The 25,188-nt window shown below is 36.1% G+C and overlaps 1 protein-coding gene across 6 annotated transcripts in view; it reads left to right on the forward strand.

The window, feature by feature from the left end:
- The window catches only part of INVS (inversin), a 76,881-nt gene that overhangs the window by 37,438 nt on the left and 14,255 nt on the right, over positions 1-25,188 (forward strand). For all 6 annotated transcript variants that reach the window (XM_072329768.1, XM_072329764.1, XM_072329767.1 and 3 more), the window contains 7 exons: positions 1,907-2,087; positions 7,291-7,400; positions 10,821-10,992; positions 15,179-15,334; positions 16,421-16,650; positions 18,230-18,336; positions 20,467-20,679. In XM_072329768.1, the coding sequence (XP_072185869.1) occupies positions 1,907-2,087; positions 7,291-7,400; positions 10,821-10,992; positions 15,179-15,334; positions 16,421-16,650; positions 18,230-18,336; positions 20,467-20,679 (1,169 nt within the window). The remainder of the gene's footprint in view (positions 1-1,906; positions 2,088-7,290; positions 7,401-10,820; positions 10,993-15,178; positions 15,335-16,420; positions 16,651-18,229; positions 18,337-20,466; positions 20,680-25,188) is intronic.

The raw sequence follows: 25,188 nt of genomic DNA on the forward strand, positions 1-25,188 counted from the left end.
TATGCAGAAATGAAGCCTAGTGACAGCTTGCTTCTGAGCACTACTAAAGCTAGGGAACAGCATTCCAGTGTAATGACTCAGAAAAATGCAATTAGATAGAATGCATTAGAATAAATGGTATTCATGCTTTGATTACTGTATATTTTGCATATAACAACTTCGATTTTATTTTTAATTAGAGATTCATATTTATCAACTTCTGTGTTTTTAATAGATCGTCTGTTATTGTGCTAGCAGCTAGATATAGTAATGAACGATAATATGTTTCAAGTAGATTAATTTTTTTGGCCTAATAAGCCATACTACTGATACAGAAAAATTGCATCAGATATTTTAGGTGTGTAAGTTGGAGAGCATAAATATCAGTTAAATACAATATAGAAAATATATGCTGTTTCACTTTAGAAAATTAATTATTAAGAAGTCGAAATTGACATTTTTAAAGAAACTGAGTAAGATACAAAGAATCAGGGCATTGCAGATGAGGTTCCCTCTGCAGTATTAATGTAGCCAGATGGCACTTAATAAATATGATTAAATTTATTTTTATATATTAAATAGAAAGCATAGAATGTACAGCCTTGTAGTTTAATATTGTGTTAGAAATCATATCCTGACTTTCTGCTGCTTGATTTAATGTTCTTGGTGTTGGTTTTATGTGTAATGCTTACTGCATTTCAGATAATGCAAATACAGGTAATTTTACGATGTAGTTGTGTACCTCATGAAGTCTGTAGGAAAAATTTCAATTATTTTAAAGAGAAAGGAATCAGGAACCGACTTTTTTAGTTAAGAAGCTACTGATCACAGTCTCTCCCTCCTGTTTCATAGATTGTGAAATATAGTGTGGTACATTATTTTCAGGATGATCTTTTTTCTTAGTTGTCATGATTCAAAACCCATACTGCTGTTGGAAGTCATTACAGTTTGAAGATCTCAAGACTCTTCCTTTTTTTTTTTTTTTCCCCACAAGATTTGTGCATGACTTCAGTGAATTGTTTTGAGTCATTGGAAACAGAACAGCAGGCTTAGACCCTACCATTTATTTAAGCTCTTATTTTGACATCTTTCTTCTGTTCTAGATGTTTGGTGTCCTGCATCTTGAATTTCTGTTGATTGGCTCACTGCTTTCTCTTGAGCTACTGCTTTCTTTTCTAGAAGACAAAGTCTAGAGTTATTTTGTGGGGCTTTATCATATTCACCATTTGGAGATCTCTGCAGTGCTAAAGTGATGATCATTTGAATGTGCTCTTCTGCCTGAGAAAGAAATTCATGAAGAGCAGTGTGTTTAGAAAAAAATTGATGAAAAGAATCATTGTAATATAAATTTATACGCCATGGGGGCTTATGTGAAAGAAATTTAGCATATTCTTTAATAAAATGTGATGAAAAGTGAAGCTATATTTATTAATTGCTATGTTATATGTTCAGATGTATAATCTTAGTACTCTTAAAGACTTTATGTTCAAAATTAAGCTCATGACAAGTAGTTATGTTTGTTAGAAGTACTCTCTCATCCTGTCAGCTTGACATTTCTGGTGGAAATATTGATAATCATGTGGTTTTAAAATGCTAGGAAAAGTAATATAATGAGAGCTATAAGACCAATTTGTGCAAATGTGAGTGTCATAAGAGAAGAGTATGTTGAGATACATGTTGTGTTTAATTTAGATAATTAATTAAAGAAGATGTAGTTATTTTCACAGTAGCCTGAGACAGTCTTTTCAGGATCTATGTAAAGAGTCACTTGCGTTACAAGCTGACAAAACATAGTTTACAAAGCTACATTCTACTGAACAAGGACACTTCATCTCTGTGAGACTCCAGATATACCTGTGAAGAACGTACAGTTTTTCTCTTTGCCTTGAGTACTTTTTTAATTTGGTATTTTTATTTTTTCTTAAAGGAAGCTGCACCTACAGAATCTTTGCTTAACTGGCAAGACTATGAAGGACGAACTCCACTTCATTTTGCTGTTGCTGATGGGAATGTGGCAGTTGTTGATGTCCTGACCTCCTACGAAGGCTGCAATGTGACATCGTATGACAACTTGTTTCGAACTCCTCTTCACTGGGCAGCCTTACTTGGTAAACTGGACAATGCCGAAATTATTTAATAGCTCATGGGCTGCGGTACTTAATCTCTGTATCTGTTTTTTATTTAATTCCAGCATTACATTATAATCTCTTAGAACAATAATAGTCAGTTTCTGCTAGACAAGTATTAGTATTTTGTGTGTAGTGTTATTTCAGCCTTAGGTTCTCCAAAGCACTGTAAAACATCAGCAGGCTATATATGCTCATGATTTAAGAGCAACTAGAGTGCATGAGATGTTCTTGCATGTAGCTTTGTTCATAGGTTTAAAATAAGAAGTTTCTCTGGAAACCAATACTGAAAAAACCTGCTGCTCTAGAGCAGCAGTCTCCAAAGAGGAATATGTGCCCAAGACAATGTTATTGAAATGCATGAAGAAAGTAGCCAAACTTGCATTTCTTCTTTTTTTATCTTAAAAAAGAAAGAAATTACACTACGCTGTCTTCATGTCAAGACAGTCATGTACAATTCAAAAGGTGCCCTGAGGGAAGTGTTACTGTTCCACAATGCAGAGAGGCTGACTGTCATATCCTTATTCATTTGCTTTCAGCACGTTATGATGTATTGCGGTTTCTTTATACCTGGTGAAGTTGGTTTACAGGTTATGTTTAATTTTTACTGAAAAACCACTCACAGTCAGACAAGTGATTTAAAAAAAAATCTTGGAAAGTAACTGCAGATTGAAGATAGTGCTGGTATTGTCAATACAAGCAAACAAGAGGAACATGGCAGAGCTGATGTATCTCCTGCTGCTTGTACTCTGTATCAGCCACATTCTAAGGAAAAACAACAATAGTCATACGTGAAGAGAATTTGGCCCCAAAGCTTAGAAATAATAATTAAGACTATTTAAAGTATGGATTGACATCCATTATTGTTTACAATGATCCTTCCCTTAATCCCTCGAGAAATTAGCTAGTAGTCATTGGAAGCAATGGTGATTAACAAGACATGTAGATGCTAAGCAAGAAGAACATGAAAATAAACCTCTACGGTTTTTTTTACGATGTTTCAAGTCATACGGTAATCCAGTGCTTTAGAAAATTTCACTAAACTTAACAGAAAAACACAAAGAATTGGGGAAGCATTCATTCTGCCTGCTATGGTAAAAATGGCTGAAATAAGGCTTGGAAAACAATATGGCATCAAACTGGAGTGCATTCCTTTGTCAGCAAATACTGTTGTAGAAAATATTGCTGAGGATTTGAAGAAACTGATATTAGAGCAAAGTACACAGTGTGGGAGGCTTGCAGTACAGTTGAATGAAATTACAGATGTTTCTAACTGTCTCAGCTTATGGTATTAGCTCGATTTTGTTTTGGTAATGCGATTGACAGAGAACTACTGTTTTTGTGAGCCACTAGAGGGAAGATGTACTGCAGAAGATGTATTTTCAACAGTAAATGATTTGATAAAAGCAGTGCTTATTGGAAAAACTGTAATTACCTATAGCGCGGCTTCTTTGTCTGGAATAAAAATAGATTTCAGGGGATAGTTGTACAGCTAGTATCATGCATTGTCATGGTTGACATACATGAAATTCATTCACCGTATCATATACATGCTATAGTGGTGAAGAATTAGAAGTCTGAAATGCACAAAGTACTGCAGAGCTAATCATCCTTGCATTTAATTTTGTAAAAACAAGACCTCTAAATAGTAGAATGTTCCAAAATACTTTCTGATGAGGTGGGAAATGGCCATGAAGTTATTTTGGTTTTCTCCTTAAGTGCTTAAAAGGCTTCTTGAACTATGATTTGCCAATATGAGTAACCCATTTTGTGAGCTTAATGACTTATCATTCTGACTTACCGTATCAGCCTCTTCTCCTTCAGCAAAATATTAAAAATCTTGATTGGTAAAAAAAAAATAATAATAAAATCAGTGGATAATCTCATCAGTTTCTGCAAAAATTCTAGGGTTAAAATTACAGGATCTGCTGATTCTTGCTGAGACTGCCTGCTCATTCCAATCACTAACTCCTCCATTCTAGAGGTTGTGTTTTCTTTCGTTGTATTACAATTCAGTTGTTCAAAGGCGATTTTTTTTTGTTGCACAATATACTAAGGAATTGGAAGAGTGCGATTGAAGACCTTGGGAGAGAAAGATAAATAGTTTATCTATAAACAGGCATAGTAAGGGGAGAAATATTGGTGTTTAGTATTATTTTAGAAAGATGAGTTGGAAGAGATCTCAGAACATGGAATCCAACAGTCTGCCCCGTAGGAGTTGTAAACAATGAAGTCAGATCAGATTGCTGTTGACTTTACACAGGGCAAGTACCGAAAACCTTTGATGACAGTGATTGCAAGATCCTCCTTGAGCAACCTGTTCCATTGCTTGACTGTCATCAGGTGTAAAACACCTCTCAGACTTTCTGCACATGGCGCTGTTCCAGACATTTTCCCATCTTGGTGGCCCTCTGATGAACTCATTCCACTGGATGAAGTGACTTTCTTGAGAGAGTAAATGAAGCATTACTGCAGAGGCAAAAAGTAATTGCAAATATTACCTCTAGCTCTTCTCCAAAACACCCGGTTAGTTATTTTTTCCCATGTTTTGGTCTATTGCTGGTTCTCCGCATAAAGCTTTTTTTTCCTGTTTGCATTACTAGCCTCAGAGTTGGGTATTCTGTCAACTGCAACACTGCATATGTGAATTCTGTGCTCTTTGGTTTCACAGTTTACAAGACCATATGTTCGTAAAACAGCTAAAAATAGATACAAATAAATACTAATGAAAATGAAACGCATAAAAAGACAGGCACAAAAATAATACAAGTTGAAAAATTGACTTCCTGGTTTCCATTCTCCTCAGTAGAAGAAGAAAAAAAATAGATTGTCTGCTTGATAAAAAGAAAGAATCCAAACACTCTCACTCATCTTAACAAACTTCTCCCCGTTACCCTTTGGGATGCAACAGACAAAGAATGTCAATAAAAGAATCAAATTGTTCACTGGAGCAAGTTACTTCGCAACTTCAGTGACAGTATATATGGTGGTTTGATTCTGGTTTTTGGTTTATTGTTTTTATTGCTTTTTTTTTTCTTTTTTTTTTTTTCCTTTTCTTTTTTTAAAGGATGTTCTCAAATTTGCATTTGGATTCAAGTTGATATATTGAATTTTCACAGGGAAATTGTGAAACACTGTAAGTGTACTTGGATCTGTCTCCCAAAGAAACAATCATTATTACTCGTTTCTGTCCAAGAAGCGAAATTTATTGTGTTTTGAAATTGATTGCATTTGAGAGGTTTTGTCTGTTGGAAAAACAGATTGTCTAATCAGTGTGGAATAAAGGGGTAGGATGTGCCAAGACCACCAGGGTACTTCGTGAACTTCGTGAGGTCTCTAGGTGGCGTATGTCCATGGAGAATTTCTTACTGATAAATCTTGATTGCTTTTTAGCACTCTTTTTGAGGTGGCTACTGAATGTCTAGTATAGACCTCAAAGAGTCTAGGATGTTATTAATTGATCTTAATTATAGGGCTTGTTATAAAGTGCAGAGATACAGCCAAAACAGCTGCTGTATTGAAGGTGGTGGGTTGCTCGTGGCTGGTTCACATAGCATTGTTGCTCCTGTTACTTTTTATTTTGTCAGGGTACATGAAAGTGTCAGCCAAGTTACATTTCTTCTAAATAAAAATATTATAGCAATGATAGTTTTTGACTTCAAGTATCGAGTTCTGATGTTTGTCCAGACTGTATGAGTTTGTTTACTATCACACCAAGCACAATTTGTTGGGTTTTTTTCAATTCCCACAAGTCTTTCTTCTTACAGTTAATTTAGGCAGGCCTCTTGTACAGATTACAGAGTTCAACTGCCCTTATTCTATTTGTGTCCTAAAAGTTCAGACAACTTCTTTTCTCATTCAGTAGTACTCTTGTGGTTTTCCTGCTGAGAATCCATTCAGAACCAACTTCTTTCAGTGTTCCTGTTTCAGTTCAGTTTTTAGATGGGAAAAACGTAACAGTATATTTCTTTTTAGTGTTTTTCTGGTAGGAAGGGATAATGCTTCCACTCTCGTCTTAATTACTCAGGGGAAGAACTTTTCTGTACACCCTAACACATCTTTTGGATAAATTTAAGTTCCCAGATAGCTTTTCAGCCTTTTTCACTGAGGTTGATCACTTTCTCTCATTTCTTCGACTTCTGTACACTTATAGTCTTAAAATGGTATGCCACAAAAGAGGGCTTACATATTAGATTTTGAAATGCTGCATATTACATTTGTTGCATGGCTATGTTCTCTTGTTGTCAGTGTTCTCATTAAATAGCCTGCTGCTAGTAGGAAGATTTACCTTTTTCCTTTATGATAATTGTGGAAAAGTAACAACCTGTAGAACAGTCTGTTTTGCTCTCACACAAGACACTGGGAGTCGGAGTATTTTTATGTGATTTATGCCTTATAGTATCGTCTTTAAAATAGTAAATTATTAAGATATTCTCTGAATGGAACATATGTCTAAAAGAACATATAAGAAAGGATCCATTGATTTTAATGTTAATATACTTTTTTGTCTTGCTTTTTTTCTGTATGTGAAGTGGATATAAAATTCTGTTCACCAAATTTTTGCTGTTTTAACCTATGGACATTCAAATCTGTCTTAATGGAAGGAGCTGTGTGTCAGTTTGTTGTTTATTGCAGATGTGGCAGCTAGCAGCAGTCTATGCTACGGATTCTGCCACTCACCTTCACTTGAAATTTTGTTGGAATAAATCCTGAATTAGGAATCCACACTTGGATTCAAGTCAGATAGTATCAGTCTTTACTGACTGTTCTATTTCTGACTGGTCTGTCATTCAGACACAGCATCTTAGCTGAGTTATCTAAACTTTCTCTGGGTTTATTCACCTTGTTCAGTATAATCTTAATATTGCAGATTTCTGTCCAGGTACTGCAGGTTTCTTTAAGGAACTGCTCTCATTCTTTTCTTTAAAGGAAGAACAAAATATTTGTCACTTGTTCATGTCATTCTGATTTACTGATGCTCCTCAGAAACGAGGATGCAAAAGGTGGCACTGTTAGGAAGAAGGTGCATGCCATGCTTAACAGTTCAAATATCTAGACATGTGATTCTCTCAGTTTTTAGACCATTGTGGCTACAGCACAAACACTGTTTATTGAAGTCTGTTCATTTTCTATTTTTTAATAGAGAAGTGTTTGATAAACTCTTGTTATTTTTGCATTTTCTCAGGTCATGCTCAGATTGTCCATCTCTTATTAGAAAGAAATAAGTTTGGCACTATCCCATCTGATAGCCAAGGTGCAACACCTCTGCATTATGCTGCACAGAGCAACTTTGCTGTAAGTATCACACACCCTAAATGGAAAGTAAATGTATTTTGCTGAAATGTCTACGATGTAATAAAGTGAGTTGGTTTTTAAAAAGTCATATAAACAGGGTCAGCACAAGTTTAACTCAGAGTCTTCCTAGTAGTGTGATATAAATGTAGTTCATTTCAAATTATTATGTATAAATTTTGAAAGTAAATTGCTTTACAAAGACTTTTTGTGTATTTTTGCATCAGAGCACGCAATAATGACTTTACTTGTACATTAATGAAATGGGAATTGCACCTACTATTTTACAGTGCTTTTGCTTTTTAAGATTGTTCTTAGCAAAATCCAGACAGCCAAATTCTCATATATTTGGTAGAAAGTCTAGTTTTTGTCCAAAGCCTAAGCCATTCTATGATGTGGTGGAGGTAAGTCAAAAAAGTTAGGAGCTTTAACAATTTCTGGCTGTAGGTGTTGTAGTGTAGTTCTCAGCCACTGGAACTTAAGAAGGCTTCCTTTGTGCTTCTTTTGTACTCTGTTTCTCGTAGTAGCATTATGCTGTGCATAGTTTGAGTTTTCTTCAGTTGTATTATTCACATTCTCCTGATACAAGAAGGATTATCTGGTGCCTAATTAATGTGCTTATTTAGTAATGCAGTTTATATTGTACCATTTTTTTAACAGGGGTATTAATTAGGATCTTTCTTGCCTTCTGACCTGTTAAATTTCAGAAAATCTTAGCATCTTGGAGAATCATTCCTTTTATGCTTATTACTGGGTACTACTTCAAAAGGCAACTGACCAACGTGTATTGATAGCACAGCTGTCAGGCCTCTGTTTCCTTGTGAAACTGAGACACCTTTTGTTTTTCTATTTATATTTTTTTGAGGATGGTCTTAGTAAAAACCTTCAGAGTCGTTTGTTTGTTTTAAATTCAGACTTTCATTGGAGCACATTTGTTGTGTGTAGCTTGTGCATTTTTACAGAATGCTTCATTGAGCCGATTATTGTCCATTATTACAATGTGGTATGTACAATTTGTGTCAGACTCACATGCCTGAAATATTTATCTTGTGAGAGCTTTTCTTTCAAGTCTGAGTCAGACTCTCAAACTGGGAGTGATCTGTGGAAAAGATAGCGATAATCCAGTGATTATCTTCTTATGCTTTTATCTTCTTTTCTGTATTGGTACATTCTTTATGAAATAATTTTTCATACTGGCTTTCTTTTTCTGGGCTTGATTTAGTTGTATGAAACATTTTCATTATGTTGCTCTCTTTTGATCCCATCAGCCAGACAAAGTATGACATCTTTAGGTTTTAGAGGGAAGCCAAGTAGGTGATGGAATCAGGCATTCTTTTGTAATCTTGTGAACTTACAATGAATTCAGTGTTTTGCATCTTAGATGAAGAACAAAATGGGAGAGTCTCTCTCCAAGTCTACAGGCCTCTTTGAGCTGATGATGTGATCCCAGAACTGTTGCTTATGCATGACTAAATTATTCCTGGAGCTTCTCTCTCTCTCATTTTTATTTTTTAATTTTTTTATTTTTAAACTACTGTGTTTTTTTCTGAGCACCAATATTTGCTGTATTTTTTATATTAGATAAATATTCAAGACTAGCTCCCACTACTGCTTTCCTTATACAAAGCCAAACAATTGAAGGGAAACTCATCCGTGTTTGTTTTGGCGATAGCATCCATATGTTTATGGCTTCAGAGCCACATTATTGTTCTGCTCAGACTGCCCAAGTTTACAGAGACGTGGTTTGTTTCTCAGTTTAAATAAGATGTGTCTTTGTCCCTACAAAGAAAATTTGATCTTTTTTGTTTCTTGTAAATAGTTCCATAGGTCTCTCTTTTACTGAACTCAATATCTTGATCTTTGTTCTGTTTTTCCTCAGGTTAGGTATGCTCTCTAATATGGCTTCTTTATTTTCTTAGAGACCAAAGAGATTTAGCTGCCAGTTAATCTAGGTGAAACATTTTGAAGACTTACTTATTCCCACTATATTATATGTATATTATATAAGGAATAGCTGAAGAAGAAAGGTTTCTTAGTGTAAGACCCAAATAGGTTGCCCAAAGATTAGGTACTTTAATAGTACTGATCTTAGCGTGCAGAAGGTGGGACTAAATTTTCTTCCTTTTTTTTGGATTTTTATGTTTGTAAGATGTGGCACCTTGGTGTCGAAAAGGTCCAGCCTTTTCATTTTGCAGGATTTCAAGCAGAGCAGAGTTCTGGTAGTGTGCTGTTGGTCTCATGAGTAGCCATTTGTGTTCGAGGTCTGATGGCAGTCAGTTAAAAAAGCTATAAACTGTGCTGTTTTATGTGGGATGTTTGCAGGGATGAAATTATAAATAATAACTAAAAATAATAATTATTAAAAAAGAAATCGACTGGTCAGTTGGGCATAAATGATTCTTGAGTAAATGTTTCAGCTGAGTCTTTATTATAGACAAAGATTCTTATCCTACCAGAGTGCTTTTGAGATCACATGAGGGAAAGGTTGAAGTAGCACTAATGCTAAAATACAAAAAATAAAATAATAAAACTCACTTTTCAGTTTTTGTTAGTTAGCTTATCTGTGACAATATAGATGCATACCAGCTGTTACATATACAACATTTATGAGCCATTAGATAAGAAAAACCTTTCCCTGTTTTTTCTTGCAGCAGTGACTTCCTCCTTCCCTTTCTTGTACTGTGGCTTATTAAGAAGTTATCAGAAGGTTGAGTGGACTTGTTTGCTGAGAGCTTAGCACAAATATGACATTTGAAGAAATAATTCTTTAAATCAAGCTCTTTAATTTAAAGACTTCGGTTGTGATAATTATAGTAGAAAGTGTAGACTCGAGTGTAAAGAATTTATTTATTTATTTATTTACTTTCAGTGCTTCCATAATTATTAACCTGATGATATATTTAAATACTAGGAAATGTATTTGTTTCTTTTAAAGTTCTGTTTTCTTGGGCTTTCTTGAATGGTTAAGATAGGCAAACTGTAATGTTTACTTGTGTAGTCATATTCAGATTTAAATTAAAGAAAAATGTAGCAAGAGAAGTATTTTGAAGAAAAAGTATTTTAGCATCATGGTATTATTACAGTAATATCTTGATAAGCCAAAAATGTTTTTCCCATTTCCCACTGCTTTCTTCACAACAACCGCAATGTCCTTCACTTCCTTGTGATGAACACGTGATACTTGACACTAAAAAGAAAAGAGTAAGAGATAATATGATAGTAGTTGAGGATGTGGCTATTAATGCTGAAGAGAAAAAGGGCATAGCAGAAAATACAGTCCTCCTGTTGGACAGATACTCCATATAAACATAAAAAGGAAAAATGAAAGCTTTGATTTGTTTCAGAGGCAGCCAGATGAGACAAAATAGTTTCTTGTCGTCACAGATTTCTTTCAGCATTAATTCCAATAGTATGTCTTTTCAGGAAACAGTAGAAGTATTTTTGAAACATCCTTCTGTAAAAGATGACTCAGATCTTGAGGGAAGAACGTCCTTCATGTGGGCAGCTGGGAAAGGCAGTGACAACGTCATTAGGACTATGCTGGATTTGAAACTGGATATTGATATCAATATGACAGACAAATATGCTGGGACAGGTAAGATACTTTTAAATAGAGCCACTGAATGATTCCAGTTAGTGCAATTTTCACCAAATAAAACACACTGTTGCCTTCTGTGTTAATCTTTTCCTAGAGATTTTCCAGTGATGGTATATTCCAAACAAGAAAAAAAAAAATGTTTAATAGTTTTTCACTTTTCAGATAACACTTATGGCTTCTATTGTAATTCGAATTATATAAAATGGTAAATAAGTTCAGTGTCAAAGTTTTGTGGTTCAGCATTTGGAAAACAGCAAGTATGACTATCACTTGCAATTTGCAGTTTTCACTTCCTTTAGTTATAAAGGTGTTTACATTGTCAGTTTCAGTTCCTTTAAAATTCTGTTTATAAATCTGAGTTCTTTCCTTACAAATGAACACACCTCAAATTAGCCTTTTTGCATTATGACAGCTTTGTAAGTTGTGAGTTAAAAGAAAAAAATACCGAGATAAACAAAATGTCTAAGATCTCGGACTGTCTGATGCCTGCGAACTAAATGCTCAACTATTTTAGTGTTTCTTCTTTTATTAGAGCCACTTGTACTTGTTCCTTATAAATGCCTTTCAGTATTTCAGATCTTAAATACAGTAATATTGTAGGCACTGTGCAGACCTCCTTATAAAGGAGCTTGTTCTTTGCAAACAGTACTCAGAGACTGTTTCTGAAATTATTCAGGTGTGGATTTCATGGTGGTTGGATAACTCAGGCAGCTACACCTTTCATAGCTGCAATGCCTAATCACTTTCTAATCCTGATCTTGTAGGACTTCAAGGCAGTTAATGGATGTTCCATTTACTTGAAGCTGCCATTGTGTAGTGCACACTAACAGTCTTGAAGTTCAGAGCTGTGCTGTTCTTCACTTGCTATCGAGCAGTCTGAATTTTACCGCTATGCAAATGTGTGCGGCAGGGTGAGCTTTATTATAGTGAGCTGTAAACTTCAAAGGAAGCCCACCAGTAAATCACTTTCTAATTGCAGACCTGATTTTTTTTTTTTCCTGAAGATTCGTAATCCTTCCCAGGTTTTGGGGGAAGAGTAGTATTGTATTCTAACAGGAAACCATGGGGTAATAGAAAACAGTGTACATGGCTGTGTCCAGGCTGCAGTTGCTGAGGAGAGTTCAAGTTTGTGTTTTGCTGACTTTTGTGCTGAACTCAGTTAAGCTCAGTCATATTGTTGCATTAACGTAGCTTTTTGCATTTACTTAAAAAAAGAGCAAGTTCTCCGTTCAGCTCAAGACTCTGCTTATTGTGTAGGAGAATGACACCAAGGGAAAGGAATTTCCCTGTTCGCAGAGATCAGCGCTGCAGGAGCATTACAGGGGCAGCTTTATAGCTCTGCCGTCACTGCATACAATGGTGAGGGCTCTGTCTGTCGGATGAACAAAGGTCCCATTGTGAGCAGCTGGCCAGGGAATCTCTTCAGTCACCGTGACTCCATCACAGAAAATTTGGCTTACAAGAAAATACTGAGCACAAAGTGCGAAACAAGATGCCTGCGTCAGAATGAGTGATAGAGGGGAAGAAGCAGCCAAGCTGACACAGCAGCTCTTTTTCTCTTGCATTGTTATACACACCCCATGTGTCATTGGATTGAGTGGTTTACTGCCTTTGCTTTCATAAGAAATGCAGTACAAAAACCAGAACCTAAAGTTTACAGTGAGGTCAGAACACGAAGACTAGGCCCGTCCAAATACATAAAGCTGCAGGGACCTCGTTCTTGTCAAATTTCTACTTATAGTGTCCCACTCTCATAGCTAGTGCAAATCTTGCTGCTTACAGATATTTTTCACAAGTGTGATCAATGTCCATATGAAAGTTTTTGTTTTTTTTTTTCCCCTTGATATCTGCAACAGATGTACATAAGGATCATTGTAAAAGCAGGATTTCAGTTCTTAAGGCAGCACCGGTCATATTGCCTCAGGCCACAACCCCATTTCTTGTAGAATGTTCCTCATTTGTATCACAACTCCAGTCACTAGTGTTGAAAATCAAAAGGCTTCACTGTGTGAACAACCTGCATCTTTTACTAGCATCTGTGTGGCAGATCATGCTGGCCCACTGTTTCATAAGCCATATGAAGTGGTGTTAGTGGTAAACAGTGTCAGGCAACTACTGCAAGCCTGGCAGTTTGACATTCTGGATATTGTTCAAGAAGTAATTCCTTCTAGTGTCTTCTAGTAAATCCTTTCTAGTGACCTTTGTGGTATGCCTTTCTGTGCAGTGCCTCTGCTGGATCCTGACTGTGCCTGTCATAACTTGAAGCAGTTAGAGGGATGCAGGTACTGTGTACAGCCCCTCATCTTGCTCATTTGACCAGACTGAATAATGACCAAATTGGAGTGTTTGTGAAATTTCATGGGAGAATAAAAATGCACTGCACAAAATCATAGAATCATAGAAAGGTTTGGGTTGGATGGGACTTTTAAGATCACAGAATCACAGAATTGTAGGGGTTGGAAGGGACCTCTAGACATCATCGAGTCCAACCCCCCTGCCAAAGCAGGCTCCCTACACCACGTCACACAGGTACGCGTCCAGGCAGGTCTTGAATATCTCCAGAGAAGGAGACTCCACCACCTCCCTGGGCAGCCTGTTCCAGTGAGAGATCATCTAGTTCCAACCCCCTGCTACAAAGTACAGTTCTGGCTTAAACTTTTTTGTGTTTCTATTCTACATTCTTCGTACGTGATCATCTCTGAAGTAGTTTAGATGTGAGGAGGTGCACCTCTGAGAACATACGTTATTTTATTCAATTGCTGGCCGTGGGAAATAATCCAAAGCATTTTGAAATCCAATTGTAAGCAAAAGAAATGAGGTCCTCAATTTGTTTGAAATCTCATTGCTGCATGTAGATTGCGTTTCCTTCAGAAAGAACCCTGAGCTGGTTATACAGGCATTTCTGCATTCTCTTCAACCACAGGCTGTGGTGCCAGCAGTTATTATCAGTTAGTAACTTCAGTCCTAAGACATCGTGTCTTTACCTCTGTAGTCTTACTGTGCTAAAAAGAGCCTCTGTGTTATTTGTTGGTTTAAGTTTAGTAAGGTGTGCATGCATTTAGAGATGAGAAGACAAAAAGAGTAGGATTCTGCAAAACCAACTTGCGTAGTTTTTATTCAATGGAACTTCATATGCTGTTGTGTGAAAGGAAAACTTGGTATGTTTAAGTTCCTTCCAGTACTTAAAGGGATCCTATAAGCAGGAGGGAAGTCAACTTTTTACATGAGTAGATAGTGATAAGACAAGGGAGAATTGTTTTAAACACAAAGACGGGAGATTTAGATTAGATGTTCAGGAGAGATTTTTTAAGTTATGGGGTGGTGAAATACTGGCACAGGCTGCCTGAAGAAGCTGTAGTTCCCCATTCCTGGAGGTGTTCAAGTACAGATTGGATGGAGCCCTGGGAAGCCTCATCTGGTGCCTGATGCAACCAGTGGATGCCAACCCTGACTTTGGCAGGGGGGGTTGGAACTAGATGATCTTTGAGGCCCTTTCCAACCCAAGCTATTCCGTGATTCTGAAGTTTGTCCTTTATCATTTTCCTGAATGAGCAAGGAGTTACAGGTACTATGTGGAGATGTAATAGCTTTTTGATGTAGTTTTATGTAAAATTTTCACCAGGCAATTCTGGAAAATGAAAAAGAAGAGCAGGGAGAAACAGCTGGGTGGTTATCTGGAGTTACTTTTAATTGAGACGGGTTTGCTTGTTTGAAAGAAAAAAATGGCATTTTCAAGAAAAATGCTGAAGAAATAATGAAAAGCTTTCTTTCTCTTGAGATGGGCAGCCTCGTGTCCTTTGGGGTAGTACAATAAATGCCGTGGAACAGAGACAGAAGTAGTTCTTACTGTGATCTCTTAATTTTTTAAGCAAAAGCTGGTAATGTTATACAAATCGTGAGCATAAGCCAGTCCTGCTGCTGATAAGGTTAAAATTCACACTTCTGCAAATTAAAAACATGTCTTAGAGCTAACCTTTTTTGCTTACTGTGCTGTAATGCTTGTACCTTTGGAAATGTGGTTCAGTTTGCCTATCACTCACAAGAGTTCTTCAGCTGGTTATTTTTGAAAGCAGCTTTTCTACCAAAACAATCAAAATAATCTTTTCCTTTGGTTGTTCTAATTGTGAACCTCCAGAGCTCACATTATTGTGTTCTCTTTTTCCTACTGCTTTTTTTCTTTCAGCGTTACATGCTGCTGCACTTTCTGGCCACGTCAGCACAGTGAAATTGCTGTTGGAACGCAATGCACAGGTGGATGCTTTGGATGTCATGAAACACACTCCGCTTTTCCGAGCTTGTGAGATGGGACACAAAGAAGTGATACAAACTCTCATTAAAGGTCAGCTGTTAAAAATTTTTTTTACAAAGCTGTTCAGATTTCTGGTGTTCCTTTATGTAGAGCTGTGAAATTAATAGCATTACTGAGCAAGAATGGGAGTAGAAAATTACTCCTCAGAAAAAAATCTGTTGTCTGTAAGTATCCTGTGTGGAACAGCATTAGAAAATAACAAGAAGTGTTTCAGAGCGTTGAGTAAAAAGACTGGCAGAGTTAAATCTAAACTCTCAAAACTGGGATAGTTCTTTGAACAGCTCTTTTCTGTCCAAGCCTGTTCAAGTACATTCTAATCTCTCCAACTGCCTCTTCTCCCAGAAAGCCATTGTTTTGGAGGGGGGTTCTTTTTTCTTTTTGTTCTGCTTTCAATGAATAAGATCAGATTAAGCTTTTTTCTGAGACAAAGCTTTTGTAGTCATATTTGGAAATTTTTTGACTATTTAAATTCGTGCTCATTTTAAAGAGGGCAAGGTAGTTATCAAAATCCAAAATCATTAATATTTTCCCATAGCTGGATTTTAGAAACAGCATTTTATTTGTAAATAGAATAAGAGTATCTACAGAGTTCTGAATAATTGTAGAAGCTCTGTTAAACTGTAAGACACACGGTGAAATAACAGTGGTATCTTAGGTGCAAAATTCTTTTAATCGCACAGAAAAGTTCTGCGTGGACTGGAAGCAGTCTCTCTCCTACTTGAGATATTTGCCTATTGTTATTATTGCCTGGTGAAGTATCCAGACTAACGAATTATACATTTTCTGTCAAACAACTTTTCTTAGTGAAGTTTGCTTCCCTCTGTTGTTCGCTGGACAAATTTTAAAATTAATAGGCTGGAACAAATAACATCTAGATTTTCCAAGGCTATTTGACAAATCTGAATTTTCCAAAGTGTCTGAGATGATAATCAGGATTTTCTAAAGTTGTTAGATAGCTGAAATTATTTCATTGCCATTTCAGCTTGCTTTAGGTAATAGCATTGATGTGGCATTCCGAACTACTTCTCTGTATTGTCAATTTGCCAAAGAAGTTATAGTTGAATATAAACTTATTGTTTGCTTTCTCTTAATTCAAAAATGTATTTGTTGTTATAGGAGGAGCAAGAGTAGATTTAGTGGACCAAGATGGCCATTCGCCCCTTCACTGGGCAGCCCTGGGAGGAAATGCTGATGTGTGCCAAATCCTGATAGAAAATAAAATCAACCCTAATGTGCAGGATTACGCAGGTAGAACACCTCTGCAGTGTGCTGCCTATGGAGGTTACATCAACTGCATGGTGGTATTACTGGAAAACAACGCAGATCCAAATATTCAGGATAAGGAGGTATGTTGTCCTTCACTGGGCGATTTCATTAAGTAAGTTTAAAATAACTGTAAACGTAAAGTTCATCCTGTTTTCTGGGACACTGAAACATCTTTTCTGCTGTTTATCATGAAAGGAAAAGCATCCTGGCATAATTTTCCCTGTCTTCACTTCTAAACTTTTGAATGAAATAATAATTTGGCATGAAATGAAGACTCGTCTTTTTCCTTTATCATTTTTGTCTTTGTCTTATCAAAGTGTCATCATACAAGGAGTCATTTTAAGCATCTTCTTTTTTAGCTTGTATGGTTCTTTATTAACAATTGATATGGGAATGTGATTTTATCATTTATAGTGCATTTCTTCAGCATGTGTTAGAGAGATAGAACAAGTAAGATATTGCAAGTGAGATTGCAGAAGAACTTTTTCAATTATTTATCTGTATATAGCACTTCTTGATGGGAAAAAAAAAAAAAGAACACTGGTTTGTTTAAATAGTCTGTTGTGTCATTTTTATCAAGCAGTAAGTGAAATTAGGAGCCAGAATAATTGTGCAACATATAACAGATTTCTTTGTTATTTGACATAATTTCTCTGAAGTCAGAAGAACTTCATGAGTCAAAATAATTTCACTCAAATTGTTAAATTTTTCTCTAGCTATTCATTGTAGGACATGAATAATTCTAAGTAATGGAAAAGTGTTATTTATTATGGGTTCTCCAGAGTATACTGTGAACATCTTCTAAACCTGCTACCAGCTTCATGTGGCATCATCTTGAATGTAGGTGACATCAACTTCAGGCCTCCTTACTTCACACAGAGATGCTGCAATATAATCTTCAGCGCTTGTAGTTCAAGGTGCAGCTTGTTAGCACAGAACTTGGAACTTCTTTGTGTATTTATGTGGTACCTAGTTTTCTAACTGTTTGTTAAACTGGGAGTTCAAAAAAGCAAGATGCTGATATGGGAGGCATGCCCTTGAAGTGAAGTGGAATGCGTGAGTTTTGTTGATATTAGCAAACCTGTAAGTATTCACACTGCAGTTATGAGCCAGGAGCTGGCTGTTTGGCCAGTGTACTGAGAATTGTGAGCTGGACATCTGCTTTATGTGAGTGAAACAAGACTTCTGAAATCAGGCTTCTTTTGGAAGGACAGATGGAGTCATTCTGCATTTGTCTGAGCTGATAAGCTTTCCTCAGACCTCATCAGAGTTTGATCTCCTTAATAGTTCTCTGTCTTGTCGCAGTATTTTGGATCAGTCTGGAAAACAGTCTGAATGGCAAAAGTTGTTGAGAACTTCTTCAGAGCAAAGGCAGCATAACTGCACAGAAATCCACTCCAGAACTAGTTTCCTAATGCTATTTTTCAGCCACTTCAGATGAAAAAGCTTGTTGTAATGTAGTTTAAAAAGAAAAAGATATCTGATTTCATTTTTAAGTGAGGTACTCTTTCATTTTAACAAGGGAGTTGTTTTAGAAGAACCAGTTTGTCCTTCGTGTCCAGAATAGCATCAAGTTGCAATATGATTTGCAACTGTTATTGTGGTGTGATAGAGATTGGGAATAGTATTATTATTTCTTTTTTTTTCTATCGTCTACAGGGAAGAACTGCTTTACACTGGCTCTGTAACAATGGCTACCTTGATGCTATAAAGTTACTGCTTGGTTTTGATGCTTTCCCTAATCATATGGAGAACAGCGAGGAAAGGTATTGGTCTGAATAAGACTTTTTCTAATTTTAGCAAAAATGCTACCTATTGTTTTAAATGTCTTTTGTTCAGATATTTTCACAGCATCGTAATTGTCCTAGTATGGAAAAGGAACGCCCATGACTTTGGGCTTCAGTTTAAGGAGCTTTTATAATGTGAAAAATCTCTCATTTAAGTGTGATGTTGCAAGTTTAAGCTTCAGCTGTTGGTACTTCTGAACCTTGATCTCATGGACATTTCTGCAAGTCTTTACTCATTCTCCTCTCATTTCAAATATGAAGCATCTTTTTCATTTAGATGAAGTTGGCAGTGAGTAGACTGGAGTTTCTCTTGTTGGTAGGAATGCAGTGAGAAGAAAGCAAATGGAAGAAATGCACTGTTAAGTTTTAAAGTAGCGATTACAAATTACTGGTGATTAACTGTACTCTAAAAGCCTGGGTGGGTGGGTTTTTTGAGTTGGTTTTTTGTGTGTGTGTGTATCTTGTAATCATAAAGAGACAGTAAAGTTGCACCTCTTTTCTTTGTGTTTCATTGACACATAAATGATAGTGTTTTTGTAAAGTCATTTGAGTTGTGAAGTTCAAATTAATCACCTGACCGTGAAGATAATTAGTGTCAGCAGAAATTTATGATGTCTTTTTAGAGTAGATGACCCCATTCTAATCATAAATAAAATTTTGATCAGTATGTTGTGTAGATTTGAATATTTCTCAACTTTTAATAATTTAAATACATTTAAGGCTCATATTTTAGAGATAAATTGGAGATTTCCTTCCTTACCCCAGTTAATTGCTTTCTTTCCCCATCATTTCTCTTTTGTTCTCTACACCAGCTACTCAGATCTCTTGCTTTTCTGTTTATTCCCATTTTTAGTGAGAAACAAAGCACTGAGTTGTTCCTAAGTAGTGTCAATACTCTCACTTCTTAAGGTAGTTTGAGTGGGGTCAAGTAATCCGCGTTTAAGAATATGGGTCTGCATGACTGTGATCCATGATACAATACATCGTTTTCATACATGCATATTAGCAGCATAAAGTTTACTTCAGTATCTTCTGTGTTAACTAAAATGTTCAAATCTAGCTATACTTTAAAATGTCACTTTCTGAAGTGAGGTCCCTTCTGAAGTATCCATTCTTGGGTTATCAAAAATCCGTAGCTATTTAAATGCTATCAACACGCCTTGACATACAGATTTTCATGTTATGCCGTTGTCTTTATTCCCACAGACACTTCAGTTCAGATACTGTTAATCCTTCCATCAAATCATTGCTGTGTGGCAAGTTCAATTGTGCTCTTTCTGTCTGTTTTTCTTTGCTTACCAGCATTGTGTCCTAGCAAGTTACCATCAAGAAGAGCCCTAATTTTCTCAGTCACGTGCATTGACACTTACTGTTTGAAAGTCTTGCATTATATGGTCTTGATTGTGGTTTGTGACTGATAATTCTCCATCACTAAATGTCGTTGCCTTGTGCTTCAGTGTTGGTGATGGGGGCAGGCACCTTTTGCACCTATCCAGACAATGGAAATTTTGAGAATTTTTATCTAAAAGTTATTTTTAAATTTATTTCTAAACTATTTTTACCTCAAAGTGCTTAGGCAGGTTGATTTGAAGGCAGGCCTGTCTTATGAGTGCTTTAATAAAAGTCTTATCCATTAAAGTATGTTCAATCCTGTTCCTTGGTCAGCTACTCTGTCCTCAGTCATTGTCATAGAAGCTAAGCCAGATCTGACAGTAAATTCTCAGAACTTAAATGTAACACAAAGTATGTTTTATTTTGCTTTTTACTTAAATAACGTTTCAGCATATGAACCTTAATAACTTCTTTATTTGTTTAAGACAGTTAATAACAATGTGGGTCAGACTTTGGACTATTGAACTTAGTATTGTTTGATCTCCTCTAAGTTAGGCAATTGAAATAAGCCTTAAGCACAATCGTGGTATGCACCATAAGCAAGACAGGAAAATAATGTTTAAAATAAGAACAGTGGTCATCTGAAAACATTGTTTAAGCAATTTTCATACTAGAAGTTGCCTTATTATGAAATCAATATGAATCTCATAACATAAATGCACATCATGACAGGAATCGTATTCATTGTTAATTGTTGTCTTCTTTTTTCTTTTTTAGGTACACTCCGCTTGATTATGCCTTGCTTGGTGAACACCATGAAGTGATTCAGTTCATGTTAGAACATGGAGCTCTCTCTATAGCTGCCATACAGGACATTGCTGCTTTCAAAATTCAGGCTGTTTATAAAGGATATAAAGTTAGAAAGGCTTTTCAAGAGAGGAAGAATCTTTTAATGAAACATGAACAACTGAGAAAAGATGCTGCTGCCAAGTAAGTCTGAGACTCAAAATCTGTTCTAGCAAATGGACATTTGCCATAAGTCTCTACTTTATGTGTATAATTTTATCTATTACTGTTCATCAGTTATTGTTTCTCCTAGTAAAATTCATGAAACTTGCAAGCATCTGATGGAGTTTTTTTCTAATGATGCTACATATGAAAACTGTTTTCCAGATAATCCCACATTAAATAACAGTCTTTATATAATGAACATGAACAAGGCAAAATACTAAAGACTGGGAAACTGGCATATTAACATCACTAATATTTAGCTGATTTAGTTTTTGGAAACCGTATATCACTCTAGAGTAATGAAAATAATAATTGGCCTCACGAACCTTTGATACAAGTTTTGAAAACAAATTAATAAGTAGATGAAGAAGATAAATTTGACACTTGGAAAAGCCTGATTAAATAATGCTTAACTGTTTCATATGGGGGGCTGAGCTTTTCTAGAAAACTGAATTCCTTCCAGATTTCATTTGCGACTTCTGTCTTGGCAGTATAGTACATTGCAGTGAGATTTTCTGCACTTGAATTAGACTGTTATCGTGAAATCATCATATTAGATTATAAATAACTACCATATGCAATTCCGATAGTTGTTTCTAAGGCGTGTTGGTTCTCATTGGACTGGAGTAGTAAAAGGACAAGATTCTAAAATGAAAAAATACGTAAATGATCATCAAAATATTCTGATTGGTTAGTCTTTATTCTTAAGATTCACCATATAAAAAGAACAAATTAGCACACGGTTTCTCTTTAAGAGATCAGATTCTGGAATAAAAGGTGTGAATCTGAAAATATTTCTAGTAATTTTAATGCAATATTTCTACAAATATTCATATTATTTGTATAAAGAGAGTTCATATTAATTGATAGACAGTAATCATTGAACAGAGAGGATTTCTTCTTGCCTCTGTGTATCTTAGGCAAAGTCAGCTGCAAAACTAGCTTGGTGTTCTCTGTATCTGGTCAGTCTCACTTTCATTGGGTTTGAGTGCTGCTGCCATATTGGTTACAGTTGTTTAATGCCCATTAAGAATCGAAGCTAGAAATACTAGTTAACTAATCTCTTGCTCACATCTTTAGAGCCTGAAGTTGTAACTTGCAACCCTCCTACTATTGCATTTTCTGAAGTCAGTATAAGTCAGAAGTACGGAGAACCTGTCTTTGAAAATAGCCTTAAGACCTTACGTATTTCTTCAATTTTGAGAACTCTGCTTCTTGCTGTGTGACACAACTGACTTTACCAAGTAATTATACTCTTTGCGATGACAAACATTTTTAGAAGTATCTGTGATACCCCATCCAACACATTGAACAAGAAGGGTTTGCCTGATGGAAATTTGGGAATGTTTTTATATCATTGTTTCCCTTTGTGAGTTTCTGATGTACTTTCTGAAACTTACTAAGCTGTTGTTGATTTGTTTGAAAACAATAGAAATAAAGTTTGTGTACCAAATACCATAAAAACAGAATTAAAATATAATTGGAGTGTACAAGCAAATCAAGTTGTCACATAACAAATCTTATTTAATTGCAATTTTATGATCTGTAATAAACGGGAGGGGACATTATGTTGTCATCATTCTGCATACCCATCTGTGCATTCCACAGTTAAACTTGGCCAGGGCCTGGTTACATACAAACAAGTAATATCCCTATTCATGTTTAAAAATCTGCTCTCCAGATAAAAGTAGACATTATGTGCAAGTCCAGTATGATGGTGTACGCCTAGATTGAAAAAGAACCCAAACAAAAAAAGGTCTGCTTCAGTGACATGGTGGGAGACTTTCATAGCTAAGCAGCAAAGCTATGACAGAGTTTAGATGTAAAAAAGCAGTAAGCCGGATGTGCAGCCAGGGGCAATCTACAAGAAGGAGCTTGGCATCACTTGGGGTACATAGGGATAGCATCAGGAAAGAAATAAAGTCAAAGTTGATTAAAAGGAATAGCCCAGGCAAGGAGCTGAGCTTCTGCCTTTACACTGATAGTAAGAGGCTTTGCAAGAAAAATGTGGGCCCGTTGCTGAATGTCATGTGTGATTTGGTGAGACAGACACAGAGGAGGTGGAGATGCTCAGTGCCTTCTTGTCCTCAGTCTTCCCCAAGGTCTCCAAGACCCCTGTGCTTAGAGAATGGTTCAGGAAGGAGGAGAGCTGCCAGAAATGATTGAGGACTAAATCAGGGATTGCTTGAGAGAACTCAACCTGGAATTACAGGCCGGTTGGCCTCACTTTAGTCCCTGGGAAATACTTAACAGACAGAGGCTGAGACAATGAGATTTTGGTAGAAAATATGGAGTAAGTAAGTGCCGTTGCTAAGAAGAGGGATGGAGATAACATACAATGATAAAGTTAAACTGAGGCACAAAAGAAGAGCAACTAGTAAGAGATGTGGTATGTCACAAGAAATGGTTGTAAACATACACATAGTAAAAGGAGGAAAAAAGAAAGCATTGATTCATAGGTGATGCTGAAAAGACTGAAGTGTTTGTTTGGGTTTGTTTTGATCTTCATTGGACATCAAATGACGTTCAGTAGCAGATGAAATTCATACTAGAAACAGAAGGCAGAAAAACAGGCTACAATACTAAAAGAACAGGTTAGAGACTAAGTGGATGAATTAGATGATTTCAGATTGTCTTAGCCTGATAGAATGAATCCTGGGCTATTTAAGAAACTAGCTGCAATAATCTTAAAATTGCTGCCTTTAAAAATTTGTGTAGAACTTGCTGGGCTACATTATCTGTGAAATTAGCAGAATGTCTGTTCTGTCTAAGAGCAAAAGAACCACAGGATTATTAAGATTGGAATGGAACTCTTCAGATCATATAGTCCATCCCCCACCCCTGTTCAAACAGAGTCAGCTAGCCCAGGTTGCCCCAGGACCGTGTCCTGTCAGGTTTTTAATACCTCTGCAAACTAAGACTCCACAATCTCTCTGGGCAGTCTGTTCTTCTTGTCTTGTCTTCTCCAGGCTGAGCACTCCCAACTCTCTCAGCTTCTTCTCATGAAAGATGTTTCAGTCCCTTGAGCATCAATGTGTTCTTTTGCAGGACTCATTACAGTAACTCAATACCTTTCTTGTACTGGAATCAAGTAATAGTTGTGTTATTTCTGTGAATCAGAAACATCACAAAGCAAGAATTAATAGCAGTTTTGACTTCGCTAAACCAAATTTTGTCAAATTAACGAGGTTTCCTTCTGTACCATAATAACAAATTTTGTGGTTGTGGAGAAATAGTAGCTGCTGTTAAGATTTATCTGAAGTTTCCATACATTTCATTAGTAAATCAGGGCAATGTAGCTGGAATTAAACCTTGACTAGATGGGTGAAAAACTGCTTAGAAGAATGTATGCAGGGTAGTTCATAATGGTTCAACCTCAAACTGGAAGTATGTGTTGATTAGAACTTCACATAAATCCATGCTGAATCTAATGTAATACAGTACTTTCACTTAAGAATTAAAATGTTAGATTTGTAAATAGTACCAAAATGCAGAAGACTGCCAATATGCTGAATTCTAATTTAGAGTGTGTTAATGCAGATGAGAAATGACTGAGTTAACAATGGGAGGTCAGGTAAGGACAAATGCACAGCTCTACACATGCTTTATAAAACAAATATGTGATACCATATTAGCGAGAGACAGCTATTTATACAATAGGAGATAGAACTCCTCTTGGTCAATATGAAGCCTCAGCTGTGATTCTACCACAGCTGGTGATGTATATTTGCAGTTATGATTTTTAAAGTAACTTCTTCTGCAAGGAGAACTCTATAAATGCTCTCCAGGCATACGGACATGTTGTAAACTTAAAATGTCCTCCACAGAGTAGACACAAAAATCAAAGCGTTGTTAACAGAATAAAAATGATTGAATTCATTTGAGCAGAATTGAAAAAATCAAAGCATCTCTGTGTCTTCACAGATGCTTAAGGCTGAAACTGTTCTTTTGCAGATGCCAAAACTTTAGTTTCTGCTCTATCACTTCTTGCAATGCAATATAAATTTATGACTCCTAAGGACAAAATTCTGTTGCAATTAATGTGGACAGTTTTAGTATATTATCACTGTAGCTGTAGTTGTCTTAACTTTGGAGTCCAAGTTTGGATCCCGATGAGTTACTGGAACCTCCTGAGAATAAATGAGAGCTGCGAAGTTGGAAACTTGTGTGCTTCCCTTACCTGCTAATGAAACCTATTCTCTTAACTTAGACAATAATAAAACTTGTACATTTTATTTTTTATAATATATTTCACTGTAAAACAGACTGAATTTCTCATTAAATAAAGCACACCCCTTGGGGAGGTTTGTAATTATTCAGATAACTATTAATCAGCTAAGCTCTACGTTGAGGGGGATGGTGGCCTATGAGTAGGCAGGTTTGAAATCCCTTCCTTTTATTATTTCATCAGTTTCATCTGAAAAATTAACACACCTTAAAAACAACAAAAAAATAACCTTTTACTCCTTCTCGATTTCCATTCTGTGG

This window comes from Excalfactoria chinensis, chromosome 2, assembly GCF_039878825.1.
Source record: "Excalfactoria chinensis isolate bCotChi1 chromosome 2, bCotChi1.hap2, whole genome shotgun sequence".
NCBI lineage: Eukaryota > Metazoa > Chordata > Aves > Galliformes > Phasianidae > Excalfactoria > Excalfactoria chinensis.